The following is a 27843-nucleotide window of genomic DNA, read 5'->3' as shown; positions in this document are numbered from 1 at the left end:
GCAAACCCCATTCCATCTCCTCCAACGAGATCAAGCAGCGAATAATCTTGAGTGGTGCCCGTTTTGGGCAATGTTCAGGCAAATTTGGGGGCCACCTCGCGAGGGCCCTGAGCGCGCAATTGTTACCCGCGCCCATTTTTGGCCGAAGCTAATCGTTGAATACTTGTCACGCTTAAATTGTGGGTTACCGCAACTCATTCTGATCATCGCGATGCTCCTCTCTTTGCCCACTGTCCGCTATTTCCGTTGGAGTTCACCTGCTTAGTTTTCACTCCAGCATGCGGCCGTCAGAGGCAACAAAGTAGGGAAGAGTGGGGGGGGGGGGGGGGGGGGTGCAAATGGGACAGCTGATCCCAGTTTCCACAAAATTTTACAAAGCCGTATGGCGTTGCAACGGATGAACTTTCTTTCAAAACCGCTTTGACGTCCTTCCCCAACCCACAAGGAGTCCCGCCACTCCTGACTGCATGAACAAAACAAGCTTAGTGGGTAGTGGGAGCCTTGGAACATCAACATTAAGTCAAGCGGATGCTCCCTCTTTAGAGCGAACTGTTTCCAATCATCGCCATAAGGGAGCTGATTCAACTGTTCCTTTCAGCAATGCTTGGCAATTCTTCATCTTTTTTTCAAAACCATGTGGGTAATTGACAACCTTCACAAAACATATTGCGACATTGCCAGGCCGGCTCCTTCTCAGTCAGTCCTGTACAGAGGCTCCGGAGAAGCACCTCCGTACATAACGTTCCATAGACAAGTTCGAGAGGTAACGACCGAATTGTATTAAGGAAATATCACTGTGTTCAATGTAACAGCCTTCAGGTTCAATCCTTTTGGGCGGTGACCGGATTAAACACATCCAAGTACTTCGTTCCATTTGTTTTTAATTTCCCCGAAACATTGAACATGCTGGTAGCACAAACTCACTTTCGTATCATCAGGCCGAAAACGATCCAAGCATGCAACAGGCAGGCTACCCAGTAAATAATACACAAACATATAAACATGCTACCATTTTTTTTCACCCTATCTTCCGTCTAAGACAAGGTGAGCGCTGTCGCAATCTCCGAGAACGTTGACGTTATAGCCACGGCCACCATCTTAGTTCAAAATGAATCACAAAATTACGAGCTCACCGTGTAGACAACGAAAAACATCGATTTTAGCTTGTTCGTGTGCGCTGGAACGAATGCCGTTGTTTCTTCATGAGAACAGAAGTTGCAGAGGATTCATGGGCAGCTGCTTCCATAGGCCACGTAAATGATTGCTAAATAAAAACACATAAAACAACGTCCTGGTCAGAAATAATCGGCATACGGCCCTTACGGACATTATCATCCAGTACAGAAGTAAACCATGTCCACATCAGTCACGGCTCGTGCTACTTGTATTGACATTCGAAAAAACTCGGCGAAAACTAGGCATGTTGTCAAAGTCTACCGTCACCCGGTCGACTACGACGATGAATGTGGCAAAATAGGCACTACAAACCAACCGCACCGCAGGTCTTCTACCACCGGACAGAAACGTAGTTTCAGCATTGTCGCTGGGAATGACGCCCGCTCCTGCCGACAACTGAGGGGTGCGAGTGACAGAAACGCGCCCGCTGGCCGCCTCTTCCCTGACCACCCCGGCTCGGCGTCTCAGTCAGATCAACTACGCCCTGCAGGACAGCCCGGCGCAGCAGGCCAAAAGAGCTGGTCCTCACATCAGCACACGCCTGACGCGCTGCAGGGCTCCCGCGCCTCGCCCACTGCACACCATCTGCCCTGACCGCGGTCGGTAGCAGAGGTTGGTCCTGACCGTAGGGGATTGGAACGGCGCCGCCGGCACGAGACGTGATGTGAACGAGGCGGACAAACAACACTTGGCAGTAGTAACCGAAACACAGTCGCCGAATGGGCTAACAGACACTGTCCACACCAGAGTCCAGCTAGCAAGAGCCGACGACGGCTAGTCTGTCAATAATACTGACACTAACAGGCGGCAGTCTCCAGTTATGGCTGATCCTCAGTCTACAAGCCCAACACAAAGACGGTGGGCGAATGATTATCTGCGGTTTGATGCAAACTATAATTATCCCACCTCCACACAGAAAGACTGCGCCCAGACGAAAACCCAAGCGAAACGGCACTCTCGCTCCAGCTCATAAACGGTCTGCGACTATGGAGAAAGCCACCGGATATTGGCCCCTATAATGTGATTGGAGAGAAATCACGCATGGAGCGGTCATTGGTCTCTAACTGGAAAAATAAACATTCCGCCGAGAGAATACTGCCAAAACTACATGTAGCCATAACGACGCGTGGAAAAATGCTTCCAAAAAGGCCAGAGCAATGTACGACCGTGCACTCGTGAGCTCTGAACGCATTTATCAGCCTGAGCAACTCGATAACTTTCGACTCCATCCACGACACCTCCGGCCAGCCGGGACCACCCACCTGGTCATGAGAACCCCTTCCGAGGTCATGGGACAGAGCTAGGCACGACCAGCTCGGACCCGGACCCCCGCCCCCTCCCGGCTGCAAGGCGGGACTGCGCTGCCTGTCGGCACGACGGCCGGCCCCACTCAGAGGCAGGGCACCGCGACTGATGTCTGGAGACGCCTGCTCCAGCCATGTTCCGCCATCACCGTGGTCCTCCTCGACGGTGCGTTCCCAGCGACTCCCCAGCCACAGCCCACCTGACGAGTGCCAGTGCTCGTCCCGGTCCGGGCCGGCCGAGGGCGCGGCACCCCCTCCCCCGCGGATGGCACCCACAGCCCGCCAAGGGCACCGATCGCGCCCGAACGGCGACGGGCGGCTCGCCAACAACACGGTGCTACGATGAACGTGCAGTATGAAAGTGCAAAAGTGGTTCGCAGGACCGAAGAACTACGTTCTACCAAAAAGAGGTGAAAGACCCGATGCGCGACCTGGTGGGCCGCTCAGGGGCTCAGCTCAGAGGCTCCGCGCGCGGCTGCGCCCTCTGCCGGCGCGAGCTCGGCTGCGCGCTGGCCGCACACGTGCGCCGCGATCGCCAGCGCGCCGCCCTGGACGAAGCGCACGAAGTTGTCGCCCACCAGCGGCCCCATCGCGTACAGGCCAGGCGCGTGCACCGCCTCGTGCGTGAACGCGTCCACCTGCACCGGGTTGTGGCGGCCATCAATCGGCTCGCCAGACCGGGAGCCGAGCGCCTCGGGCTCGGCCACGAACTCCAGGCAGGGCCGCGCCCCGATCATGACAGCCACGTGACTGACGTTGACGGTGACGGCGCCCTCGGGCGTGGCCAAAGTGACGGCGCCGCTCTCGCCAATGCGCGTGACGCGCGCCTGCGGCAGCGCCCGGTAGCGGGAGCAGCTGCGGCCGCCGTCGCGCATCATCTGATGCACCTCGTGGTACTCTGGGTAGAGCGCGCGCGGCAGGCTGTAGAAGATGAGCGCCCGGTCGGTGGCACGCCGTCGGAAGGCGTGGATCACGGGCAGGCGGCGGGCGCGCGCCGCCAGGATGACGTCGGCGGCGCTGAGGCCGGCGCCGACCACCAGCAGCGGGCCGGCGACGCGGCCCGACGCCAGCAGCGCCTCCATGCTGGAGAGCGTGTGGCAGACGAACGGCAGCGCCTCGCCGAGGCAGCCGAGGCGCGACGGCACGTCGGACGTGCCGCACGCCAGCGCCACGCGCCGACTGGCGAAGCAGAAGCGCTCCAGCAGGTCGTCGGCGCCAGCGCGGTAGCCCTCGACCAGCCAGAGGGGCTGGGCGTCGGGCGCCGGCCGCTGGCTGATCGGCTGACCAGAGCCGGGCACCAGCGTGAGCCGGTCGTCCTCGGGGTTCGAGCCGTACCGCCGCAGTGACGTCACCAGGTAAGAGTCGCGGAAGTGTGACGTCAGCTGGCGGCACAAGCGGCGGTGACGTCAGGCGACGGCGGCGGCGGGACGGCCCGCCACAGGCGCAGCTGCACCCGACACAGACCGAACGGGCCACACGTCTGACGAGGAGGGCAACGGGCCGAGGGCGACGGCCAGGACGACAGAGAGTCTCGCTACGCCCGGCACTGGCCGCGAACATGCATACGGTCAGACAAGCCAAGCGGTATATTATCAACGACAGGCAACGGTGAGACAACCGGTCTCAAAGGCGGTGCCAAGACGGCGGCCAAATAGGCCACGCAATGCTACCCACCACATACAATGCACGGGTGTGACATGGAGACCCACAAGATCCACAACCACACGTCGGAGAGCGTACAAAGCAGCCCAAGGGACATTCGAACCACTTGCCAAACACGTGTGATGCTCTCAAGAAAAAACGGCACAAAAGAATGCAGAATGGACCATCACAAACAACTTTTTCATCGTCAGTCATTTTAAAACATCACGTGACGACACGCGTATAAGAAATGAATAAAAGATATTGAATATTTGCCATGACTATAGCCGTGAAAACAAAGGACAGTAGGCCCAGAGAAAAAATGTTAATGTCGGTTTTTCATACTGCTGCCGTTGGTGTCCCACGAGCCGTACCCGCATGGTCTGAACGTAGTCGGCGTAGTAGCGGGCCACGTCGGCCACACGAGCCCGTGAGCGCTGGTTGTCCACGCACCACTGCTGGAAGCCGAGCCCAGGCAGCTCCATCCAGCTGCCCAGGCTCACCGTCAGTAGGTCGCCGGCCATTTTCTGCCAGCGAAGAGTCCGTCAGACCAGGGTCAACCGCAAGCTGACACCGATGTCGGGCTGACAGATCGGAAACACTGCTGCACACCCTCGAGCAGTTTGTCGCGTTGCATAATGCAACACGACATCAGAGATGAGCTAGTGGGGCTCAGAGAGACGTGGCCCAATATCGGTTTCTGCTACCAAATGAAAGCCAATTAAACCAGACAAGTTACAGCTTGCGACCAATGCCACCAAGCTAGTCTGTATATCTAAACCGAGCAGACGGCTCGTTGGAGGACAGAACACGACCGGCTAGTAGTTTACAGGGAAAGTAATTGTCTGACAGAGTGGATATAACGCAGGGAACTGAACATAAACGAAATCGTTAGAGGTCACAATCAGCAGGCAAACAAGGCGAGGGGCGCGCAGTCCGATCACCCGGTCCAGTTTCTCAGTGCTGAGTTACGAAACGGTAGCGGTTGACGCGGGTCACCTTTGGTGTCTCCGGCCAGGCCGAAATGTCTACAATGCAAACATTTCAAATGATGCCGGCAGCGGGCGAAAACGTGATCGGACGGGAGACAAGCCGAAAGCACTCACAGACTGTAGACAGACTGTAGACAAAGACTGCATTTACATTGAATGGAGCGTAGCGGCGAAATCCCTTAAATGCTTAGCAATGCAAATATATGGAACGGATCTGAATTAGCTAGGGCCATCCGCATCATATTCTGCAACCGACCGATACCTCCGCACCCTGCTGACGGGATCACGTCCGAAGCCCCGTTGAGAAGACCAGCCCAGCCAGCCCATGCCCGATACCTCCGCACCCTGCTGACGAAATCACGTCCGAGGCCCCGCTGAGAACACCAGCCCAGCCAGCCTACGTCCGATACCTCCGCACCCTGCTGACGGGATCACGTCCGAGGCCCCGCTGAGTCGACCGGCCCAGCTGGCTCCCCGGCCGCTGCTGACCTGCCAGACGCCGCCAGGAGGGCCCCGGCCCAGCACCACGTGGTCCACCGCCTTCTCCTCCCGCTTGACCCAGGTTACGGTCGATTGTTCGCCCGAGCCGAGGTCGGCGCCCGGGTGGTTAAGCGTGTCGAACAGCACGGAGATCGGGTTGTTGGACCGACCCTCCAGACCCTGCGACGGAAGGCAACCATCAACCAGCATCCAGGCAACCATCGGCGGTCTGAATCCGTCATCAGCAAGTGCTCGTCATGGAGAAATGGCCACCAGGATACGTCGTGATGGTAAGTCAATGTAAGGATGAGTTTCATCAGTCAGTAATTCAGTAAGTACTCGATGTAAATAGCTTGGGCACACAAGATCAACCCACACAGAGAACATCAGATCACTTCAGATCACATCCGATCACAGATCAGGCCAACTTTGACAAAACCAGTATGAAAATGTCGTATTGGCTCCCTAGTCTGCATTTCAACTGAACACCGCCGATTATGGTGCAGCGTTGGCAGTTAGGCGAAATATCACACCGACGGCCGTCACACTCGGGCGGATGCGGACTACCACGCCGACAGCCGTCACACTCGGCAGACTATCACATCGACGGCCGTCACATATGGGCGGATTATCACATTGACAGCCATCACACTCGGGCGGACTACCACACCGACGGCCGTCACATTCGGGCGGACGATCACACCAAAGGCCGTCACACTCGGCGGACTATCACACCGACGGCCGCCACATATGGGCGGACTACCACACCGACAGCCACTACACTCGGGCGGACTATCACACCTACGGCCGTCACACTCGGGCGGACTATCACACCGAAGGCCGTCACACTCGGGCGGACTATCATACCGGCGACCCTCACACTCGGCGAGTCTGAATGACGTCAGCTGACACGAGAAGCACATCGCCCTCGGCACGTTCCGAACCTTCCAGCTGCACGCTATGGCACGGACACTAAATATACCAGAAGGCAGCCTACGCACCGTCGTTACGAGAACTTGCATGGGGACGGCTGCAGTGCTTGGAAAAAACGGCCAATGGAGGCCTGTTCGCCTGAAGCCCGGCTGGGATGGATGATAGGTTGTTTATGATCAAAGAAACGGTGATCCACCCCCATGACTGAGAGCGGACATCGACTGACAGAGACGGCCCACTTTCTGGCTGAATGGGCAGACTACAGACGATGCGGCGGGCTAAAAACATCGTGCGCTTTTTCTCGGCCAAATTAACCGATTTTGGTTCGTTGAGATGCGCTGGCGATCGCCACCATGTGCCGTAGGGGCCATGTTTGGAGACGTGTGCGATTTGGTGTTCACACGTCCAGCTTTGTTTACAAGGGACTTCCGAAATGCGCTCTTACGGCGGCACAGCATGCGTGCCTTCTGAAGCATTGGTCAGTCTGTCGCGAAATAGATCAACATCGGGTAACACATTTCGGCCTACCTATAGACTGAATGACATGATTTACAGACATCAGCGCAAGCCAAGAATAGCCGGGGCTCCACTGTCGCCTTCCGCTGGTCGGGGCGCCGGCGGGCGGCACCTGTACACCGGCGGCATTGTCCGCGTCCACACGCGACCCGGGCCACCATTGGCCGCGTGACCCGGACGATGCATGACGTCACCGGCGAGCCACTCGACCGGTCAGGCGGTGCTGGGAGGGGGGGGGGGGGGGGCTTGGTTCTGAGCGGACCCGGCCACACCGCCGAAGTCTGACAAGGCAGTCCCGACAGGCGGGGGCCGGCTCCGGACAAGCGACCGGACAACGGATCGGCGGGAGCCCGTCCCAACGGGCCGCCTGTCGCTGGGAGGGCGGCAGGTGTACAGGCTCGTTAGAGTCATTAGCGAGGGCCGGGAATGGCCAGTGGCGCGTAGGGCGGCGCTGGCTCACTGCCCAGCGGAGTGGCGGGCAGGCACGGCCCGACACCACGCACGGTCACGGTCACAGTCACGGTCGCGGCGCCTCCAACAGTGGCGGGTCGAAGTCACAACGGTCGCAACAGGGCCCATGCAGCCTTTCATGCAAGACAGCAACGGAGCGCGGCTGTGTGGCTTTCGGCACACTCAGGTTGGAAAAAAGGAGTGAGCATCAGGAGACTACTCGTTCTATTAACGCCATACGTGCTTACGTAGTTTTCTTGACAAGGGGCGCGTGAGGAACCCTATTGGGGGTGTGAGTGGGAAGGAGTCTGGGAGCAGCAGTGGGCCACATGATGCATTTCTTGCCTTCTGCTGCGGCATTTTCCGATCGATCCCTGCCGTCGGCCATCATTCCGCGAAACTTGGGATTTTACTGGGCATTCCCCAACGTCAAATATGGTATTGGCTTGGGGGAGTCATTTTGCAGTGCGTAAGCGCCATAGGCAGCTCGGAACACAACCCGGATACCCGCTTGGGGGAAATATTGGGAGAAGTTCCGGAGCCGAACCAAGCCAAATCGAACCAAACCGAGCCGAACTGAACCAAACCGAATCAAATCGAACCAAACCGAACCGAATTAAATAATAAACCACCTGTTAGAATGATTCGTGAATACAATGAACATGAATGCGAATGTAAAACGGTTGAGAATCCCAAGCGCAATGTCTCATTTTTGTTACTGATCCCCAGGCGTTCCCCAACCGGAAACTTGGGAACGGTCGGGATATTCCGAGTATGATGAGACCGAAGTCGCTGGATGGAGCGCTTCGATTTACGCGTCAAACACAAGTGAAAATAGGTGTAGTCCTTGAAACTGCTATTCCGTGCTTCCCCAAATGTCCCGTAGTCCCGACACTTGCCAAGGGGGCGGAACAGAGCCCTGCGTCTCCGTTACGTGCCCCACATAACGCCAGGCCCTTCTAGATAGCTCACGTCTTCGACCGTGATCACGGACAAGGCCTTCGCAAAATCACAGTCGTTTTTCACGCTGGTAAGCTCTACAGCGCATGACAGGCGAGGCCTTGCTTCAAGCAGCCGTCATCTGTACAGTGCATAACAGGCGGGGTCTTGCTCCATGTGGCCGTTATCCATACAGTGCGTGATGAGCAGGTTATTACTTCGGGTAGCCGGCATCTGGACAGCCCGTGACAAACAGGGTCTTGCTCCAGGTGGCCGTTATCTATACAGTGCATGACAAGCAGGGTCTTGCTCTAAGTGGGTAGTATATGTACATTGCATGACAAGCGAGGCCTTTCTTCAGGAAGCCAGCATCTGTATAGTGCATGCGTCATAAGCCGCAAGCAGCTGGGGGCCATGCAATACGACGGACACTGGACCTTCCCAAAGTCCAAGGTGAAGTATTGACCCAAGTGACCACATCGCACAGTTGCGTAAATATGTACCGAACTTAAACTTGCCAGGACACATAACAAAAAGAATATACATCGGTGATGTCGTAAAAATGGCTCCGCAAGTCTTCCGAGATAAAACATCATTTCCTCAGTAATCTGACAGGAACATCAGCTACACCAAGTCTCACAGCGCTGCCTACTGTCTGTTTTCTAAGGCTAGAAATCATCTGTTGGGTGACAGCATCCACTCCTTTACTTGGCGAAGGTTAAGCGTGCTATCAATATCCCGACGTTAGACAGGTGATGGTCGCGACCGGTCAGTGTCCTCAACTTAGACATGTCCTCGGGGTGCTGCCGCAGACCGGTCAGCGTCCTCACCATGGTCAAGTGCTTTCATTGTCCTCACCCCGGAAAAGTGCTCTGTATCCTCACCTCGGACAGGTGCTCCAGGTCGTGCTGTAGCAGAGAGGTAGCCGGTGCCGTCTCCAGTTTCTGGTGCAGAAAGGCCGGGATGAGGCCGCCGCCGCCGCCGCCCGAGTAGTACGGCCAGTTGCCCGCCAGCAGGTACGAGAGCGTGATGGCCGACGGACCGTTGCCTGACAACACCAACCGTGCCGGCCTCACAAGCAGACAGTGGCGGTAGCCAGTGCAGCTGCCAGCACAACTGTCCTTCTCCTAATGCCAGTCTCAGCTCATTGGCAGTGGAGAGATATCTGAAACATCTGACTTGTCGGCGAAACCGTTCGACGTGCGAAGTGCGCGGCCAGAGCTCCGTTCTTGTTGAACCGTTGGTCGCAGCGCACAAAGGAGTGTTGACGAGAAAGGCAAATATCATTGACACAAACATGACAGCAGATTTCGCACATGGCCAGGCTGTGATAAACATGACAGCAGATTTTTCGGATAGCAAAACTATTGCAAACACGCAATGCACGTTTTTTAGATTTTGATAAACGGTGCATGCATAGGTGTACATGCGCTATCAAGTGATTTGCTAGGATCAATGCTTCAGCAACCAAATGAATACAGTAAGTCGATTCCCATGACAACTGCCACGACTGGGCGGCTCCACAGCGACATGTGCCGGCTTTGTTTTTGCACGTGGTTCAATACAGCAAACCATACATTACGCCAGCTTGCTAGGGTGTATGGTCCCATGGTAACCAGATACAACAACGTCTCAGCTATCCATACTTTAGTCACAGGACGCTTACACGAGGCACAGGAGGCTTGCCATGTTCATTACCGCGCCAGCCGCGGTAGTCATGTGCCGAGGTCATTCTCCATGCCAGCAAGGAAGGCCATGAGCTCCTGATTTTTGCGCAACATGGGTTGGGAGTTCTTACGCTCAAAGCTTTCCCAGCATAATCAGCGCTTGCATAATAACGCCGATCGACCGATACCTCCCGGTAGACTGTAGGTCGTTAATTTTCCACGTAAGAACTCCCAAGTAATAGCATCGATGTCATTCTCTAAGACTGCCAATTGCATCGAGGCATGCATGAGACAGTACTGCATGCAGATTAACAAGCGGGGTCGAGCTATTCTGGTGAACTGGACGTTCGTGCGACTTATGGTGACATAGCTGGGGCAACGTCCGTGCTTTAGGGCATTCGGCCAAATCGCATGGTGCATTGGACTACCTGGCTCATTACATGCACGCGTGCTCACAGCCATCTAACTCCCAGGTCCGCAGGCAGGTGCCCTGCGGCCGGTCGGCGTAGTCATGCCTCCGAGCCATAACCGCGACGATGGATTTCCATAATGGCCGGAGACAACGGCCTCGCTCTAAATCCGCGGCACCGGACATCCACAGGCAGATAACTATTACATAACCAGATGACGAGTAGGTAAACGCAGTAGCACAGTGCGCCTACGCTTTTATACGCGGTGACAATACAGCGCTTAAAAAACAGCGATTGCCAACAACAAATACAAATGGAAAAGAACTGCCGCCAGAATCTCATCAGCGGTGATTTAGTGTAGCAGCACGAAAAAAAACATCAATGGATTTTGCTTTGTTAACTGAGGAAAGTGGCTTAACATGACAAAAACTGCACATAATGCCTGTGTGACATAGGCAAACGTGGTAGCGGTACAACACAGCATACTTGTACGACGATGGGTAAAACCCCTTGCCTCATCCACATAAACATCAAAACGCGATGCTACCACGTCAGACAACATCAGACCACTTTTACAACTATTGCCGGTACGACGCAGGAGGCCGCAAAAGGTTTGAGTCGTACATGCATCATAATGTTGACATCAAGACGCCGTAGGACCAGCGATGGCGAAAATATGTCGGGGCCAGCGATGGCGAAAATATGTCGGGGCCTCACACGGGCTGGGCGCGGCCCCGACTCGCGCGGGCACAACACATTTGCTGATAAGGAATTTCCCGGAGCTTCTCTCACTGACCGCCAAATGGCATGACTTGACCCACCGCGCCACCTAATCGTGTGGCAGGAGCCATTGGGTTTCATGCCATTTTATTGATATTAGTTATCGTTTTATATTGGTGTATGTTTGAACCATATCGACCGCTGATTAATAGCTTTAACGAGATTATGGATGATGAGTTATGGACCGCGTCTCACAGAAGCATACAATATGCAATCCATGTTACCGCAAGTCAGCAGCATGCGTCCACGGCGGCATGACGGACGACGCGTATGCCATTTGTTCAACGCATTGCTGATCAGCAAATATTTGGCCCCACGCACAACATCCGTTCAGCTGGTACGACGACATGAGGCCGGCGGCGACACAGGCCCTCCGGAGAGTGGTCTGAGCTGGTAACGCCATCGCCACAGCTGGCCCTCACGACCTCCACAAGGTCGCGCGCGCACCATACAATGCCAGACGCTTGACGGAAAAATAACCAAACGTCGGCCTTGATTTACGCCGCGAGTCCGGCGTGGGGGCCTGCGACGCTTCCGGAGAACGTCAGACTCGCGCGCCTCGCGAGTCGCGACAGAAACAGGAGGGCTGGCAGGTTTCGCGGTGCCATCAGCCGCCGTGGGGCCACGAAGCACGGCACGTGAGGCGCGAGGCGGCACACGTGCAAGAGGCGCGACGCGGCGCATGTGGAGCGGTGCGACGCGGCCCGCGTGGTAGGACTCATTCAAAGGCGCGTACACACACACGTGCCGCCAGCCGCGCTTCGAAGGTGAATTGGTCACGCTCGTCCCAGCGCCAAAGACCGGATTCCCCAGCGATGCGGCCGTGTGCGGTATCTGTTCCCTAAAAAAATACTTTTACCGCGAGGAACGGCATGACGTGAATGCTGTCGGTGCTGACCTCTACACAACTTTTTCGTGACACTAACGCGATGCACCAACCACGAAGTAAGACATATACAATTTAAGTTTACGTTCACTTGTTTGACTTGCAGAACTGAGAGAAAACGATGCTCCCATTTCGATTTTGTTACGAGATTAACTGTGAAATTATGGAACAAAGACATCTGAAATACACAACACAAATAGAACATACGAAACTGAATTTATGGGGAACTGCGTTAATTGATGAGGGGGACGAAAGTTAATGGCGGTTTTTCCCAGACCGAAATTTGCCCACCAAACCATAACAAACATAAAACGAGTTTTTTGACACCCTGAAGTATTCTTTTGCGTTTTTTCGTTATTTTAAGTGCCTCGATTTCGAAACTATTGGATGCCAAAAGTGTCGCAAATGACATCATATTTATTGTGCAATTTCTGAACATTATCGACCTAACGAACACACTTCCTCTCATGTGGCCACATGATACGTATTACACATCCAAATGTTTGCAACGTCTCGTGCGACACGGGGTATCATCAGACAATGAGAGGTAACGAGTAAGACGTAAGTTACAAGTGAGCAAGTGAATGAACAGTTTGGCCATGAAGAATGACTTACGTTATGACCCGTTTGTGCTGAAAATTGCCAATGTAGTACACAACTTTCGCTTCAACACCGGTGATTATGCGCACCGTCCTAATGATATCTACGTAGGCCACACGAACACGACCCTCAGCAGACAAGTTCCGATACACTTTTGAGATGGAGGCCCTATTCACCATCTCAAGGAGGCCACAGCAGCCAAATAAGCTGACAACTTATGATTAATAACGCCAACATTCTCGCCTATTGCTCTTCTGACAGGCGGAGGCTCCAAACGCTAGAAACAGTACACGCACATCCGCGACAACGACCCTGTCATCAACCGCCAGGTCACCGCAGGGGGCACACTCCGCTTGCTTTACAGTCTGACGTATGCAGCCAGAATGTGAAGATTTTCTGACTGAGGGTTCCCTCAGAAATTTTGCACGAGGCCATACGGTTTTGTCTGAACCACCCTGATCGGTTCAATGCGAATTTTCCGTGCGATCGACCTATACCGAGTGTATGCCTTGTTCTGATTTTATTCTAATGTCATTTGAATATCATGCTTATTTAAATTGTCAAACGATGTTCTATGTAGCATGAACCGTTGCAAACAGTTGGATAGCTTAAAATTCGCATTGAGCCACATCGGGAAAATTGTGTTCGTAAGATCTAGAATAGTAAGAGGACATTGCAAAACAAATATGTTGTAATTTCGAGAAAAAACTTTTGCACAAACAAACCTGCCGCCCAAGTACAACCTCTTATGTGCCTCATAAGTAGCATATATATATATATATATATATATATATATATATATATATATATATATTCATATCATTATGAATAATGCAATGAATAACACATTTGGAACGGGGTGGGTCAAACCATCCAAAAGCAAGGCCTAAGTTTAACACAGCACTCCAAGCCCAGACTTATCAGGACCGCGCAAGCAGTTTGCGCAGCTCCGGATCCCAGTGCATTATCAGCTCCCAAACCAGGCATCTGCTGAGTGGCTTCGGAAGCGCTCACAGGTAATAGAACCGGCTATCGCGAAGAACCATGCACCGATATCGACTGACATGCGAGCTACCGGCTCACGCCACAATAACGTGACATCCACTCACCGATGATGACGACATCGTGGAACTGAGCTTCGCGCCGCTCTTGGTCGGAGGCGGTACGCATGCTTGCGGCGGCCGGCCAGTGTCACGCGCCGGGCGCAGGCAGTACTCCTCCGGCAGGCCGCTGCACGCCCCTTCAGCCGGCTGATAGCATGGCGCACCAGACGGCGGAGCGCGCACACCTGGCGCACGGGGCGAGAGCTGCGTCGGAGGGCGGACACGGCGCGGCGGCGCCAAGCCAGAGACGGCGCCGAGCGGGGCGGAGCGTCAGCGGCAGGCCGGCGTAGCGAGCGCCGCCAACGTCTCGTCACGGGACGCCACACGCGTCTGCACGGGCTTCGCCACCGCGCGACACATGCGACGGCGACAAATAGCTGACTCATGTGGGGCGGGGCGGCAGTGCGCAGGCCTTGAGGGCCGGCCACGGCCACGGCCGCGATAGCCCGGCGGCACCGGCATCGATCGACGCCATCAGCCGCTACAATCGCGATCACCACACAGTGGCCGGCAGCGTCCACAGCAAACAGTGATGCATGTGACTACACGTGAGTCACGACTGTATGGGTGAAGGCAGTGAGCCACTGCCTAAACGTTAGATCGGCCAGCTCCGGCTATGAGCCGTAGCGGGGTAGATCGCCTAGCTTTGGCTATGAGCCGTAGCAGGGCAGATCGGCCACCTACGGCGAGGAGCCGCCACTGGGTAGATCGGCCAGTTCCGGCTGGGAGCCATTACGGGGTAGACCAGCCATCTCCAGTTAGGAGCCGTCAAATGTTTCATGGGTCAGGTTCAGCTAGGAGCCGAACAGGGTAGATCGGCCAGCTCCAGTCGCCACGCGGTCGTTTGTATTTATTGGTCCCATTTACGTCACAAACTGCCGTTGCCACGTGACATGGCCTGTGGCCTAGAAAAAGGTCTTTTTTAATTTCTCATGTATGTATTCCGAATGGTTTTCATCGTGGCTTTGGGTTCAGAGCACCCACTGTAGGCACTACTTGCAGTGTTGGTAGCTACTTGGCAGAAACTAATTCAGCCGGTTAACACCGAAAAAAACTCACTCCCCATCCTGCTCAATCATGACTACATCCAAGAACGAGTAGCATCTCGGCGTCCGTTACGCTTACATATGGGCGCCGCACACGCACCAGCGCCAACCGCGATGTGGGCGGGCGCGTGGGAGACCAGGGCAGCGGAAGGAAGCGCCATGTGCGCCGCGTGTGGTGGCGGCAAGGTCAGCGCTGGCCCGGCCGAGCGCTGGGATCACGATCACTGCAGCGTCTCATGGCCACAGCGCACGCCAGGCCCCAGATCAGTCCGCACACCGCACATCGCACACCGCACACCGCACAAACACACCGAGCCCCGCGTCGGTCCGCACGGAGGCGTGCCAGCGTACCATCGGGACGGTGGAGCAGCCGCCACTGAGGCCTGCCGCTCGAGTCCGGTCGCTGTGCGCCGGCGACCAGAGCGGACTTCAGGAGGGAGCTGGACCGACGCTCCGGTGCCGGTGCGGCGGAGGCGCAGCTGAGAGGCATGGAGCGCATGGGATTGACCGAGGAGCACGAGGGGCACTCGGCACCGGCGATGAAGGGTCCCATGGCAGGACACGAAGGGCTGGTCGGAGATCGGACACAAAGGCCCCAGCCCGCAACGTCGCGTCACGTTCGAATGTCAGTCAATGGGCTTCCTGCGTTGCTCGAGCCTCTGAGATGGCGAGCACCCCTGTGTCGATCATCAGCACCACAGCACGTAATAGGGATCCTTTGCCGCCAATGGCCCAGTGTCGGCCAAGGGCTTATTTGCTGAACAGGGACAGCCACTGGTCCCGTCAGAAGGCCTCCGGCGTTGGTCAGGGCACTTTGACAATGAAAGGATATGTGCCAACTGACTCTGAAATGATCCGAAATAAGACAGTAAGATAACAGAAGGTCCCCGTCTCAGTCAGGGGAACACAATCACGAACCCGGGACCAGATAAGCCGCACTGAGGTCCCTGTGCCAGATAAGAGACTCCCAGCCGCAGGCAAGGGGCCATTTGTTGTCAGTAAGGCTCCTTGCGTTGATCCCCGCGTCAGAGTGGGGGTTGATGCATTCTGCACTCCACTGAAAGCCTCCACATCGACGGTCTCGGCCCCGTGCCGCCTGGAAAGTAAGCGGTAGATATCGTGGGCTGTGACGAAAAACATTGTCAGCCCCTGACCGGGACAGACAATGGACTTCTGGCGTCCTTACCAAGCGGCTCCTGTCCCGAAAAAGTGATGAGTCTCTTTGGTGCTCTATCCAGCAGGTCCACCATGCTCACACCCGGCGAAGCAACTGGGTAAGAAACTCAGACAATGGAGCCTTTCGAAATAACGTGGGTCAACCCAACACATTTTTCTTGGGGGGGGGGGGGGGGGGGTTAACGAGAGCCTTCGTCAAGCCCTGCGCCTCTTTCCCGTTCTGTTACAGCACTCTGCCTGCATCCCTAGTCTCGGGATGAAGGCGGTCTTCTGTACCGGGCACAAGAACATGACAGAACAGCATCTGGAAGAGCCTGAAATCGTGACCAAACCAGGAACGCCGCCTCCTAATACTGCGTGGTCCACGACAGATATTTCCAGGAACGGGTGTGAGCGGCGAGCAGGCTTTTTGTCCAGCCTTGCCAGCCAAACCAAGCGGTCACCGCCCGGGACAGAGTCCATCAGTCAGAATGTGTGTCACTGCGGCCAGAGCAGGCCCAGCCCAGGCCCTCCGGCTCAGAAAATGGGCACTCTCGGACGGTGGCACAGGAAGTTCCCACAAGCTGGGAGGAGCTGGGGAGGGGCGGGAACCATTTTGGTGGTCTTTCTTTTCTGAAAATTGGCATTGGCTCCATGGGCCAATGTCAATTTTTAGAAAGTTGGGCGGGCTCAGTCTCCTGCGGGCTCATGGCTCCCCCTCCCAGTTTCCGCACCTCTCCCCTTAGGGCCCGAGGGCTTTCTTCAGACCACGACAGACGCAAGAAAGAGATCAATACACCCTTGGCAGGGCGACAGAAAAGGCTGGCATTAACTCAGTTAATTAGGTGGACAGGATGCGTCATTCCAGTATTGTCGTCAGCACAACCGGCAAAAGCTTTCCTCTCGCAATACGGTCGCTCCATGGTGACGGACGCGAAACGTCAAAAGAAAAAAAATGGCAGACGCCAACGCAGACCACCAGGGGCCTCTCTAGCATGGTAGCAGGTGGGGGAGAGGCTTAGCCCCCAGTGTAGTCTCAAGTCTCCCTCAGGACCAAGCCCGTCATTGGGGGGAGGGTGGTGGGAGGTGAATGGGGCGAAGTCAAATGAAGCATAATTTGTTCCGGCCTCTCGTGGAAAATCATTTTAAAAGATCGCAAATATTTGCCACTTGCCGTACAGAAAATGCTATCATTGAAATCTGAGGCGTCTTCCAGTTTGACGGGATAAGCTATACCATGTCAAACGTTCTCGCAGGAGATCCCCTGGCGTCCGACAAGCATCAGCCGATTGGAGAGTCAACAAGAGGCGACGTACCGGACGAGAGTCCGGTGGCCATCCATTCCCTTACACAACCTTGAATAACATTGGATAAGACCGGGGGCCTCACGACAAGACAAACGATCATATGAAAGACATCAGACACAAACTGGCCGGCACCTGACAGCCTGAGGCGGTAAAGCTGTCCCTCTGTTGACACCACCTGATGACTGCCGTCCACTGGCGGAGTTCATGGGATGCCATGCCCGGGTACGCTGCCAGTGGATATCACGACAGGTGCTGATGCTCCACTAGCGGAGCTCATGGGATGCCACGCCCGGGTACGTTACCAGTGGATATCACGACAGGTGCTGATGCTCCGCTGGAGGGGTCCATGGGATGCCATGCCCGGGTACGTTACCAGTGGATATCACGACAGGTGCTGATGCTCCGCTCGCGGAGCTCATGGGATGCCATGCCCGGGTACGTTACCAGTGGATATCACGACAGGTGCTGATGTTTCGCTCAAAAGCTGGGTGGGCTGGACAAACGCTGTTACTCGCCGCGACCAACGGACGGCGGAAACCACTCCACGGTAAACGGAGGCATGCATATCAGTGGGCTTTCAAGACGCTTTTATCGACACAAGGTGTGTTGTCTTAATACTGGATTCCGCATATCCGCAGCCAACATACTCAGTGACGTTAGGTTCCGAATTTGTAAGCTTATTCTATGTAACTTTAAAAAAAATCAAATCTAAAACACTTTTTTACTGCGACTTCTTCCTACGAAAGAATGAATGTAGACTGCTCAATTAGGGGCAGAAGTCAGCAGTCAACAAGTCCCCATGGCCATCTGACGTCACAACAGTGACAGCTTGACGCTGCGTTGAGATCACAAGAGCACACTGACGCACGCTAGTGCTGCTGGCGCCCACGCGAGATCACTCACGCTCGCCCTCAGCGGAAATGCGGCCGGCCGCGTCGCTCGCAGAGGTAGGACGCGCCCACTGGCCGCTTGCCTTTGTAAGACTGTGTGTAAATCTCCCAATGCTGCTCCAGCTAAACAGTGCCAAAACCAGTTATATCCGGAACCACTTTGCGCGACCCCAAGGCGAACGATAGCTCGAGGGTCTCGGACGCAGATCGAGCCCCCCCCCCCCCCCCCCCGAGCCAGAGGCCTAAAGCTGAGTGGAAACGTCTGCATCGATTCAAAACAACACAGGACACAACACGTGGTTGAGTGTTCAGGCACCAAAGCCTATCCAACTGTCCACAGCAAAGCACAACAGGATCTGAAAAAGTTAAGCGCGCCACAACTGCTTTCGCGACCTGCAACGCCAGGCGATCCACCCAGAACCAGTAGCCAGGACAAGGCCGGTCTAGCGACAGACAGATTACGGGTGATCACGCTGCTAGTAACAATAGCCTATATAATGCACCGCGTGCTTGGCATACACTACATCTGGCTGTTGAAACATTTTTGACAGAGTAGCGAAGGGAACACGGCACCAGTGGAGAACAACATTAACAAATGAAGATGAACTCTGACAACGATGGGCAGCGTTAAGCAATTACGCTGAAGCATTTAAACACCACTGAATGCGGGTTTATTTCGCGCAACATTTCTACATCACTTCAAAAGGGCCACTTATGATGCACAGCGCACACCAAGTTCATAAATGATACCATCGAGTGCGTCCCAAATGACTGCTTACGAGTACGTGCAAGGCGTGCGGTAACAACCCGGCCTTCAGGCCCCAGTTTTGGCTAGTGTGTTTACAACTGTAAACGAGATGAGCCACGGTAACATGCGCGACGTCATGCACACCATCGGCTCATGGTGTTCATAATATCTCTCCTACTCTCCGATAACATAAACAGTCGGAATCTTGCAAACGTAGTCATTTGTTCGGTGGCGTCCGTAGTAGGACGCAGGCCACCATGATGAATTCCCTCTGTTGCTGTACGAGACCCTGCTCAGAGCATCGCAGTTCCGATGCCAGTGCCTGAGCGATCGACAGGGGACTAATCACACTTATCCACCGGCTACACCAGGTCTGGCGCGCCCCGGCCGGCAGACGGCGGCGGCGGCGGCGGCGGCGGCGGCGGGGCGGGGGGGGGGGGGGGGGGCGTCTGGCACCGGTGTGCGGCGTGGCGCGCGCAGCCAAGTCTGCCGTGACCACGTCAGGCGGGATGGCAACACGTACCGCAGGGCAACCGGACTAGATCAAGGACGAAGCAGGGCGGAGGGCGGAGGGCAGAGGCGCCCCGGCGGAGGGCAGAGGCGCGCCTGACACACCCGGCCACCCGGACAACTGAGGGGAGAGGGGGAGGGGTTAGAGCGGACTAGCCCAGGGAAAAGACAATTGACGCACTCTTCAGGCCACCAACGGAATCCACGCCCGGAAGACAACACACTGAAGTGATATCTGAACAGTCAGGCTGTGCGTGACGACAGATCGCCTTATGGGCGACGTTCAACCGCCGTGTGACTGAGTGAGTGACCACCATACGGCAGACGACGTACCGCCCTCTGGACCACGTGCAGACCATCCAGCAGGCCTCTGACGGATTACCATGTGAAAAACGCCGGGACTGCTCGGCGGTCAGCCGACATGTGCCGACTGGAAGGCGTATCAACAGCTGTAATGGCCAGATTGCCAGGGGGCATACCGCGCGGACGCTGTGAGCGAGGGGCCGTATGCGATGACAAAGCAGTTTTAATCCGCCTGCCCCCGAAACAGTGGTCAGCGCTGGTCCGCAGCTGCGGAAAAAGCCCTAGCTCTGCGCTAGCGGAGGTCGTTACGCAACACCTGACTGCTGCGCATCGGCCCGCCGGCCGGCCACCGACGGCGGACCCTAGACCTGTGCCCACCGCCAGCGTGGCGGCGCCCGGCCTGTCCGATGACGAGCTGACCTGCCGCTTGGCCTGTCCGATCACGGGCTGACCTGCCGCCAGAGCTGACCTGCCGCTCGGCCTGTCCGATCACGGGCTGACCTGCCGCCAGAGCTGACCTGCCGCTCGGCCTGTCCGATCACGGGCTGACCTGCCGCCAGAGCTGACCTGCCGCCCGGCCCGTCCGATCACGAGCTCACCTGCCTCCAGAGCTGACCTGCCGCGCGAATGAGAGCTGACCTGCCGCTCGGCCTGTCCGATCGCGAGCTGACCTGCCGCCAGAGCTGACCTGTCGTCCGATCGCGAGCTGACCTGCCTCCCGGCCTGTCCGATCGCGAGCTGACCTGCCGCCCGATCGCGATCTGACCTGTCGCCCGGCCTGTCCGATCACGAGCTGACCTTCCGCCCGATCGCGAGCTGACCTGCCGCCAGAGCTGACCTGCCGCCCGATCGCGAGCTGACCTGCCGCCCGGCCTGTCCGATCACGAGCTGATCTACCGCCCGGCCTGTCCGATCACGAGCTGACCTGCCGCCCGGCCTGTCCGATCACGAGCTAACCTGCCGCTCAGCCTGTCCGATCACGAGCTGACCTGCCGCTCGGCCTGGCTGATCACGTGCTGACCTGCCCAGATCACGAGCTGACCTCTCAGCCGATCTGCCCGATCAGGAGTTGACCAGGTCCGTCGCCCATCAAGCCTGCTGCCAGCCAGGCCCGGTGTCCGGCGCTGACGCATCAGATAGCAGCGCCTCTGGCGGACGAAGGACGGCCGACGCGGCACCAATCGCAGAGCGGGAGGGCGGTCTTGCGGACGTGCCAGACGCCAAGGCGGGCCCTCACAGTTCGGCACCTGTGCGTGCTGATCGCCCTTTCCGTCCCTCATCACCGGCCCCGTCCCTGATCGGGACGGGGCCACCCCTGATCAGACAGGCTCACCGCGGCGTCAGGGAAGTCCCGTCCCTGATCACCGGTCCCGTCTCCCAGCCGCGGTGCGGGGCGGCCAACCAAATATCGAGGAGGCGTCCGTGTCTCGGCAAGTGTACGGAGGATGTGTTAGGAGGCACGAACAGCGTCAGGTAGCTCGCCGTGAGACGCGCGACGGTACATCTGTATTTGTATACCCGACTTTGGCCAGAAATGATGGCCAACAGCTGAACAGACGACATTCACGGCGGCGAGCACGTTCGCCGAATCACTGCTGCCAGCTCGGGCTGAGATAATGCACACAGCAAGCCCCTCTCACTGCGAAAAGACTGCAGAAGCTTGTGATAAAAATGTAAGAACTCAACACAGAAAACCAGAACAAAGAAAATGGACATGCGAATGTAATTTACAACTAGAGGACAGACATGAATGCGAACCATCGAAACATGACTTGTGAGCAGTGGATGTCTCAGGCTAATGTACATACCGCAACTCGGCTCAATTGGCGGCAATACATGCCACATCCTAAATGTCTAAAACTCGACAAGAGAGAGCAGGGTCTGAAAAACAGGCATTGTTCATCACAACATGCAGAAAAACGGCAATCAAAAGTTTAATGGAATATGACAAACTGGGGTAAAAAACAGCACATTTGCGTCTGTTCTGTCTTCTGACGCAATGAACACCGTACCATTAAATGTTTTATTACTGCCCTTAATTTCACCATGAACTCGAGTCACAGTTTTGCACTGATCTACATCACTCATCATGTCTGCTATATGGGCTGTGGTTTTTGACAGCGGTAGGATGCGTTTTCTCATCCCCCACGTAGTCTCTCCACAGACACACAGCAGTAACCTATGGTGGCCAAGAATGGGGGCCTGAGCGCCACAACTCAGCTTCCCAGTGTCCATGAATCACACCACCTACAGCCGCAACCGCCGTACGTCAGGTAGGAGGCCAGTACCTAAATCAGACGACGCGACTCCGGGGCCGGCCGGGCAGGTCCCGGGAGAATACCGGCGTCCGTGAGGAGCGGGCTCCGGCTCTGCCTGCTCCCTGCCCGGCCCCCTGCCCGGCCCTCTGCCCGACCATCTGTCCGGCCGGGTCGATGGCAGTCTGGACACAGGGTCACGTGGTCCGCCACCGCAACACGTTCATCCTCCGGGCGCAGAAAAAAACCGGTCGGTCTGCCCGAGCCCGCACAGGAGGGTAAAAATACCACCGGAACGTCGGTGCAGGCGAGGCGCCGAGGGAGGGGGAGGGGTTAACGCGACCACGTGGGTCAGACGATCCCGGCGGTGCGATCCGCTGCCGCTGTCCCAACGGTGGTGGGCGGACGCGGCGGGTCATTACGCAGCGCGTGCAAACATGGCGACAGGTCGGGCGTCGAATGAGCGCTGGCCCGGCCGTCAGTGGTAGCCAGACCAACTCGGGCGTCACTGGTAACCACAGCAGCTCGGCCGTCTGTGGTAACCAGACCAACTCGGACGTCAGTGATAACCACAGCAGCCCGGCCGTCAGTGGTAACCACAGCAGCTCGGCCGTCTGTGGTAACCACAGCAGCCCGGTCGTCTGTGGTAGTCAGACCAACTCGGACGTCACTGATAACCACAGCAGTCCGGCCGTCTGTGGTAACCACGGCAGCCCGGCCGTCTGTGGTAACCACAGCAGCCCGGCCGTCAGTGGTAACCACAGCAGCTCGGCCGTCTGTGGTAACCACAGCAGCCCGGCCGTCTGTGGTAACCACCGCAGCTCGGCCGTCAGTGGAAACCGCAGCAGCTCGGTCGTCTGTGGTAGCCAGACCAACTCGGACGTCAGTGATAACCACGGCAGCTCGGCCGTTTATCCGGCCGTCTGTGGTAACCAGGCCAGCTCGGACGTCTGAGGGAACCAAACCGGCCCAGCCACCCGCTGGCCCAGCCGTTACGTCTGTGGTAACCACGGCAGCCCGGCCGTCTGTGGTAGCCAGAACAACTCGGACGTCACCGGTAACCACAGCAGCCCGACCATCTGCGGTAACCACATGGCTGTGGCTGTGGCCCTGCTGTAGTCTGTGATGAGCATGCCGCGCTGCTGGTGTGCTGCCATACGGACATGCCATGTCCGATATGGTGACGCCGCAAAGCCCCAAGCTCGCTGACTGATGCATTACTGGCCGATCGTTGCGACACATCATGGAGGCTGCCTGCCTGACGCGACTTTGTCAAATCGTGGAGAGGCTTAGAGAAATGCATAAAAACAACTGGCTTTGGTTCAGGTGTATACATAATGTCATGGAGTTGATAACACGGTGGAACGTGGCATGCTAAGTGACCGGAAAACAGTCATGAGAATATCACCTGTGGTTGCCAGAGGGGCTCTTCAGGTTCATCAATAGCGATGCGATTCATAAAATCTCTGGATGTCACCACTAGAACCAGCACACGCGCCCAACCCTCCGCGACACGAAAGAAATGTTTGACCGGGCAGTCCTCAGACAGCGTTGAAGGAGGTGGCGGTCGGGCCCAGGAACAGATCGTATCAGGACGCAAACCTGACGGCGAAGACTCCGCGGCAGACGGTCGGCCCCTGCCAGGTCGGAGCGGCCTCGCCGCCCGCCGCCCCTGTCAACCCTGGCTGGACCACCGAACCAGCCACGCCCCTACCTCGCCCCCCCCCCCCCCACCCCTCCCACTCGAAGTGACGAACTCCTAGAACCCGGGATAATGACTGCTGCCCAAGCTGATTGCTTTCACAGTGTTTGTGTCACATGTCAAGGCGTCGGATCGCGACCGAAATGTAGAAACTTCATCGCTGGATGTGTGCAGCTCACTCCTTGAAGTAGCGTATCGCCACGTTACACGACACACAATTGCGAGTAACTTTTGGATAAAGATCAGCATTCGGCACATACTGCACCTTTCTCAGACATATTGTTTAGTTTCTTGCATACAACCTCCATTTTTACGCAGTCTTCTAAAATGTCGCCCGCCATACAGCAACAATGACTGTAAACTCACGACCGTTGGATATGATATACGCAACCCTCCGAGTTTCGTTCATACCACCTGAGCCGTACGGGCGGGCTTTTAAAACAATTTTGCTTAGTTGAGAAGTGGTCAGTTGACACACTCTTTGAGGGTGCTATGAATGGGTACGATGTTAATCTCACTTAAACCGCTCTCTCGGTAATTCATTTGTTGTTCATTTATTAAATAATATAAAGAGCTCATAGGTACAACGCTTCTTAAACGTCCAAGCATACCGTCCTTCACGGTCATGATAAATAAATATATATATATATATATATATATATATATATATATATATATATATATATATATATATATATATATATATTAATGCAGGAACAGGCCAAGACCAAATGGTGAAAAACTAATGAATGTCGGTTGGGTGGGAAGCCAACCATCAAGTGATGTTGAGGAAGCTTTGACGCCATTGATCCCCACGCAGACATCAACCCAAGGGTTCCTGGGTGAGCCGCTGTCGTGAGCCGCTACGATACGAGGGTCAGAGCCTGAGGCATCTAAATACCCGGCTCATCATCAGGCACATCTCTGGCAAAGATCTTTCCGTGACCTTTCCCCGACACGACCCTGACTCCTCGTGGCGGTCATGGCATGATTGTAACGCGTAAGGGGCACACTCGCTTGCTCGCGATTGGTCTCAGAAATAAACAATGAACATAACAGGCGCTGACAGACGCTTTGCGTAACCAGTGATATCATTGATCGCATAGCGGACGTCTCAAGGATGCCTGAGTAAGACTGGCCATGGCCATCGATTGCTATTTCCATTTTCCGATCTGACCGGTGTATCCTGAGATATGTACTGTGTCTTTCTAATAGAATAGTATGTCTTATAACTCTTCCCCTGCGCAATTACCGGCGGCGGAATACCCCAGCGGGTGCCGACCCAGACAATGCCCATTCTGCACAATCCAGAATGCGTCTGGATTGCCTGAATGTGAATGGCATGTGCCTGTCCCCTCGGGTGGATCCAGGCTCCCATGGGATTTCATGTTTCAGGGATCGGATGCTGGGATCTTTTTGGTGGCTCCAGGCACATGTCTGCAAGCCGGTCCTCGAATGTTGGTTTGACACCGATGGCCAGAGCAGCAAGCAGAACAAAAAAGATCATCATTAGGCAAGCAACTGTAAACAAAGCAGAGATTATTTCCGGCCCTGTCGAGAGTCCAATTGCAAACAAACGGTATGAGTATGGGTGTAATTGACACTGGTCGGTTTGGCTCAGACCCCCGTAGTTTTTTGACAGGTTGAACTATTGGGCTTGGGCTTTAGACATCTCAAATGGCACTAAGACAGAACATAACCCAGGGAACAATTAAGGCGTAGTTGCGCCATCGGTAATGCTATGGTCAGTAAATGACAACAGAACACATGCGACTGAACACGAACAGATTCACTACGGAACCCACAGACAATGCCGTCCGGACGCTCGCGCTGCCTCCAACGTCAAGTCTCCAGCACAGCTGCAGATCACATGTCTAAACTCGTCTCCAGCATAGCTGCAGCTCAAATGTCTGAACTCGTCCCCAGCACAGCTGCATCTCAAATGTCTGGACTCGTCTCCCGCACAGCTGCAGCTCAAATGTCTGAACTCGTCGGCAAACACCGGGTGATCTCCGTCCCAATCCGATCAGACATTCTTTACATCGCACACCCCGTCCACCCCCTCCCTGAGAGGCTGATCCCCTCGCTACCACCTGGCAGTCGGGCCGGTCCGGGCCGGGCGGGGGAAGGGGGGCACCCCTCGTCCACTCACCGGCGGGCGGGCGGTGCGCTGGCGGCCGGCGCGGGACGACACCAGGTCTGGCTGAGGGGCGCGCGGCTCGGCCGGCCGCGACCGCAGCTCCTCTGGCGGTCGGCGGCGTGGCGCGCCTCACGCGTGTGTGCCGGCGTCACGTCACCATGGAGACGGACGAGCCGAGCCGAGCCAACCCGCCGGCTGCGCCGACGCCGACGGGCCTGCCTGCGTGTAACCAGCAACCAGCGACATGTGTCAATAGCCAGTCCGCCGGCGCGTCGGTAGGGACCGGACACCCTAGAGATGCAAGATTCCGTAACACAAACAAAAACGCCTGGCGTTACAACTCACAGGCACAGGACCGCCTGGGCCCTCAGCCGGCAGGCTCTGGCTGGCACCGGTACATGTACCAGCTTCCAGAACGTCCAACAAAAACCAAGATGTCCCGGTGCCGACATAGACCCAGCACTACTTGCTCTAGCTCAGTGCAGCCGGCCTGATTCACCACTGGTTGCCGATACCACGCATTGCCAAAATCTTGCACTTCTAGCAGCAGCGGCGAATGGCACCCCGTCCCTCCGACAACCAGCGCGCGCGGGAGGACTCGTCCCACCGGCCAGTGCAGGGCAGGATAATATACTGGCGTAAAGCGAGGGCCCACGTTGGCTGACGGGGACTATGGCGAGCTTAGCCATTCTCCCCAGTTACGGTGAGTTGATGATCCCCGGAGCTGACCACGGGCGGTGGACTCTGACAGCTTGGCAGCCGGTGATGACTGGGGCTGACCACCGGCAGAGGGCTACAGCTGGTAATGACAGCCCGACAGCTGGACAGCTGTTAATGAGAGCCCCGACAGCTGGAAAGCTAGTAATGACAGCCCCGACAGATGAACAGGTATCAATGACAGCCCCGACAGCTGGACAACCAGTAATGACATCTCCGACAGCTGTCCACACATTTTGGTGTCCACACAAGTCCACACAAGTTTCACATCATCGGTGGCCTTACTAAAGAGGTCACCTCGTCCCTGCCAGCTGGACAGCTAGTAATACCAGTCCCGACAGCTTGACAGCTGGTAATGACAGTCCCGACAGCCGGACAGCTAGTAATGACATCCCCGACAGCTGGACAGCTGGTAATGACAGCCCCCACAGCTCGACAGCCTCACATCATATGGAATCACGCCGTGGCTGGAAACATCGCATAAGTTTTACATCGTCGGTGGCCTTACTAAAGAGGTCACCTCGTCCCCGCCCGTCTGACGGGTGTGACAGGAGGCGAGCGGCGCCGCACGAGGGCTCCTCGCCAGAAGTCGGTCACGTCTCGCCGGCTCTGCCGCCGCTCGCCGCTCTCCAGACGACCCATGCCACCGGAGATGGATCGACCCCCGACGGCTGGGTCCCCCGCCAGGGCGGCACCCCTGGCCGTGCGCCGCCCGCCGCCGCGCACTCCAACCACCCACGCCAGCGCTCTTGGCCGACTACATCGGCCCTCTAATTCCTGCTTCCGCAGTGACGAGACGGCCGTGGTGCCACATTTGTTTGGAGTGCCCGCCGGCCAATTTGTGATGAGCGTGTGGGTCACCTGCAGCTGCTTGGTAACGGCAAACCGTCGGCTCCCAGGCCCCAGCTGAGTCAAACACGCGCTATTTGGGATGAGAATAGGAGCGTGTGTTTGGGGTCAGCGCGTGGTTGCGTAAAATGCACTCCATCACGCCCCTCGAGCCCCTCCACAGCATCGCTTTGCGCAGTCGAGTAAGCCTGTGTTGTGACGTGAGCGAGTGAGCATCGAGCTTGGTGACGTTCCCTAAGCAGAAGGCACCAGAGGGGTCAGTGTGTGGCTTCATAGTGCGTGATGGGAGCGAGGTTTGACCAAACGTTAACTGCATACGATTCATATTACTGTTGTGCACGCAT

The 27843-nt window shown here is 56.3% G+C and overlaps 1 protein-coding gene across 2 annotated transcripts; it reads right to left on the bottom strand.

The window, feature by feature from the left end:
• Nucleotides 1-755: 755 nt before the first annotated feature.
• On the bottom strand, nucleotides 756-25974 carry LOC119105961 (oxidative stress-induced growth inhibitor 1). Of its 2 annotated transcripts, XM_037229546.1 has the most exons (6): nucleotides 25946-25974; nucleotides 13884-14062; nucleotides 9316-9479; nucleotides 5603-5773; nucleotides 4496-4648; nucleotides 756-3862 (listed from the first exon to the last, which is right to left on the bottom strand). In XM_037229546.1, exons 2-6 carry the CDS (start codon nucleotides 13942-13944, stop codon nucleotides 2924-2926), a joined length of 1488 nt encoding a protein of 495 aa, XP_037085441.1. In that variant the 5' UTR covers nucleotides 13945-14062; nucleotides 25946-25974; the 3' UTR covers nucleotides 756-2923. The 2 variants fall into 2 exon arrangements, with proteins under 2 accessions (XP_037085441.1, XP_037085440.1); XM_037229545.1 differs by lacking the exon at nucleotides 25946-25974 and having other exon boundaries at nucleotides 13884-14139.
• Between the last annotated feature and the right edge of the window lie 1869 nt (nucleotides 25975-27843).

This window comes from Pollicipes pollicipes, unplaced genomic scaffold, assembly GCF_011947565.3.
Source record: "Pollicipes pollicipes isolate AB1234 unplaced genomic scaffold, Ppol_2.1 Scaffold_6138;HRSCAF=7277_pilon_pilon_pilon, whole genome shotgun sequence".
Taxonomy (NCBI): Eukaryota; Metazoa; Arthropoda; class Thecostraca; order Pollicipedomorpha; family Pollicipedidae; genus Pollicipes; species Pollicipes pollicipes.
The sequence above is the reverse complement of the archived record's forward strand: the minus strand, read 5'-3'. Positions and strand labels throughout refer to the sequence as shown.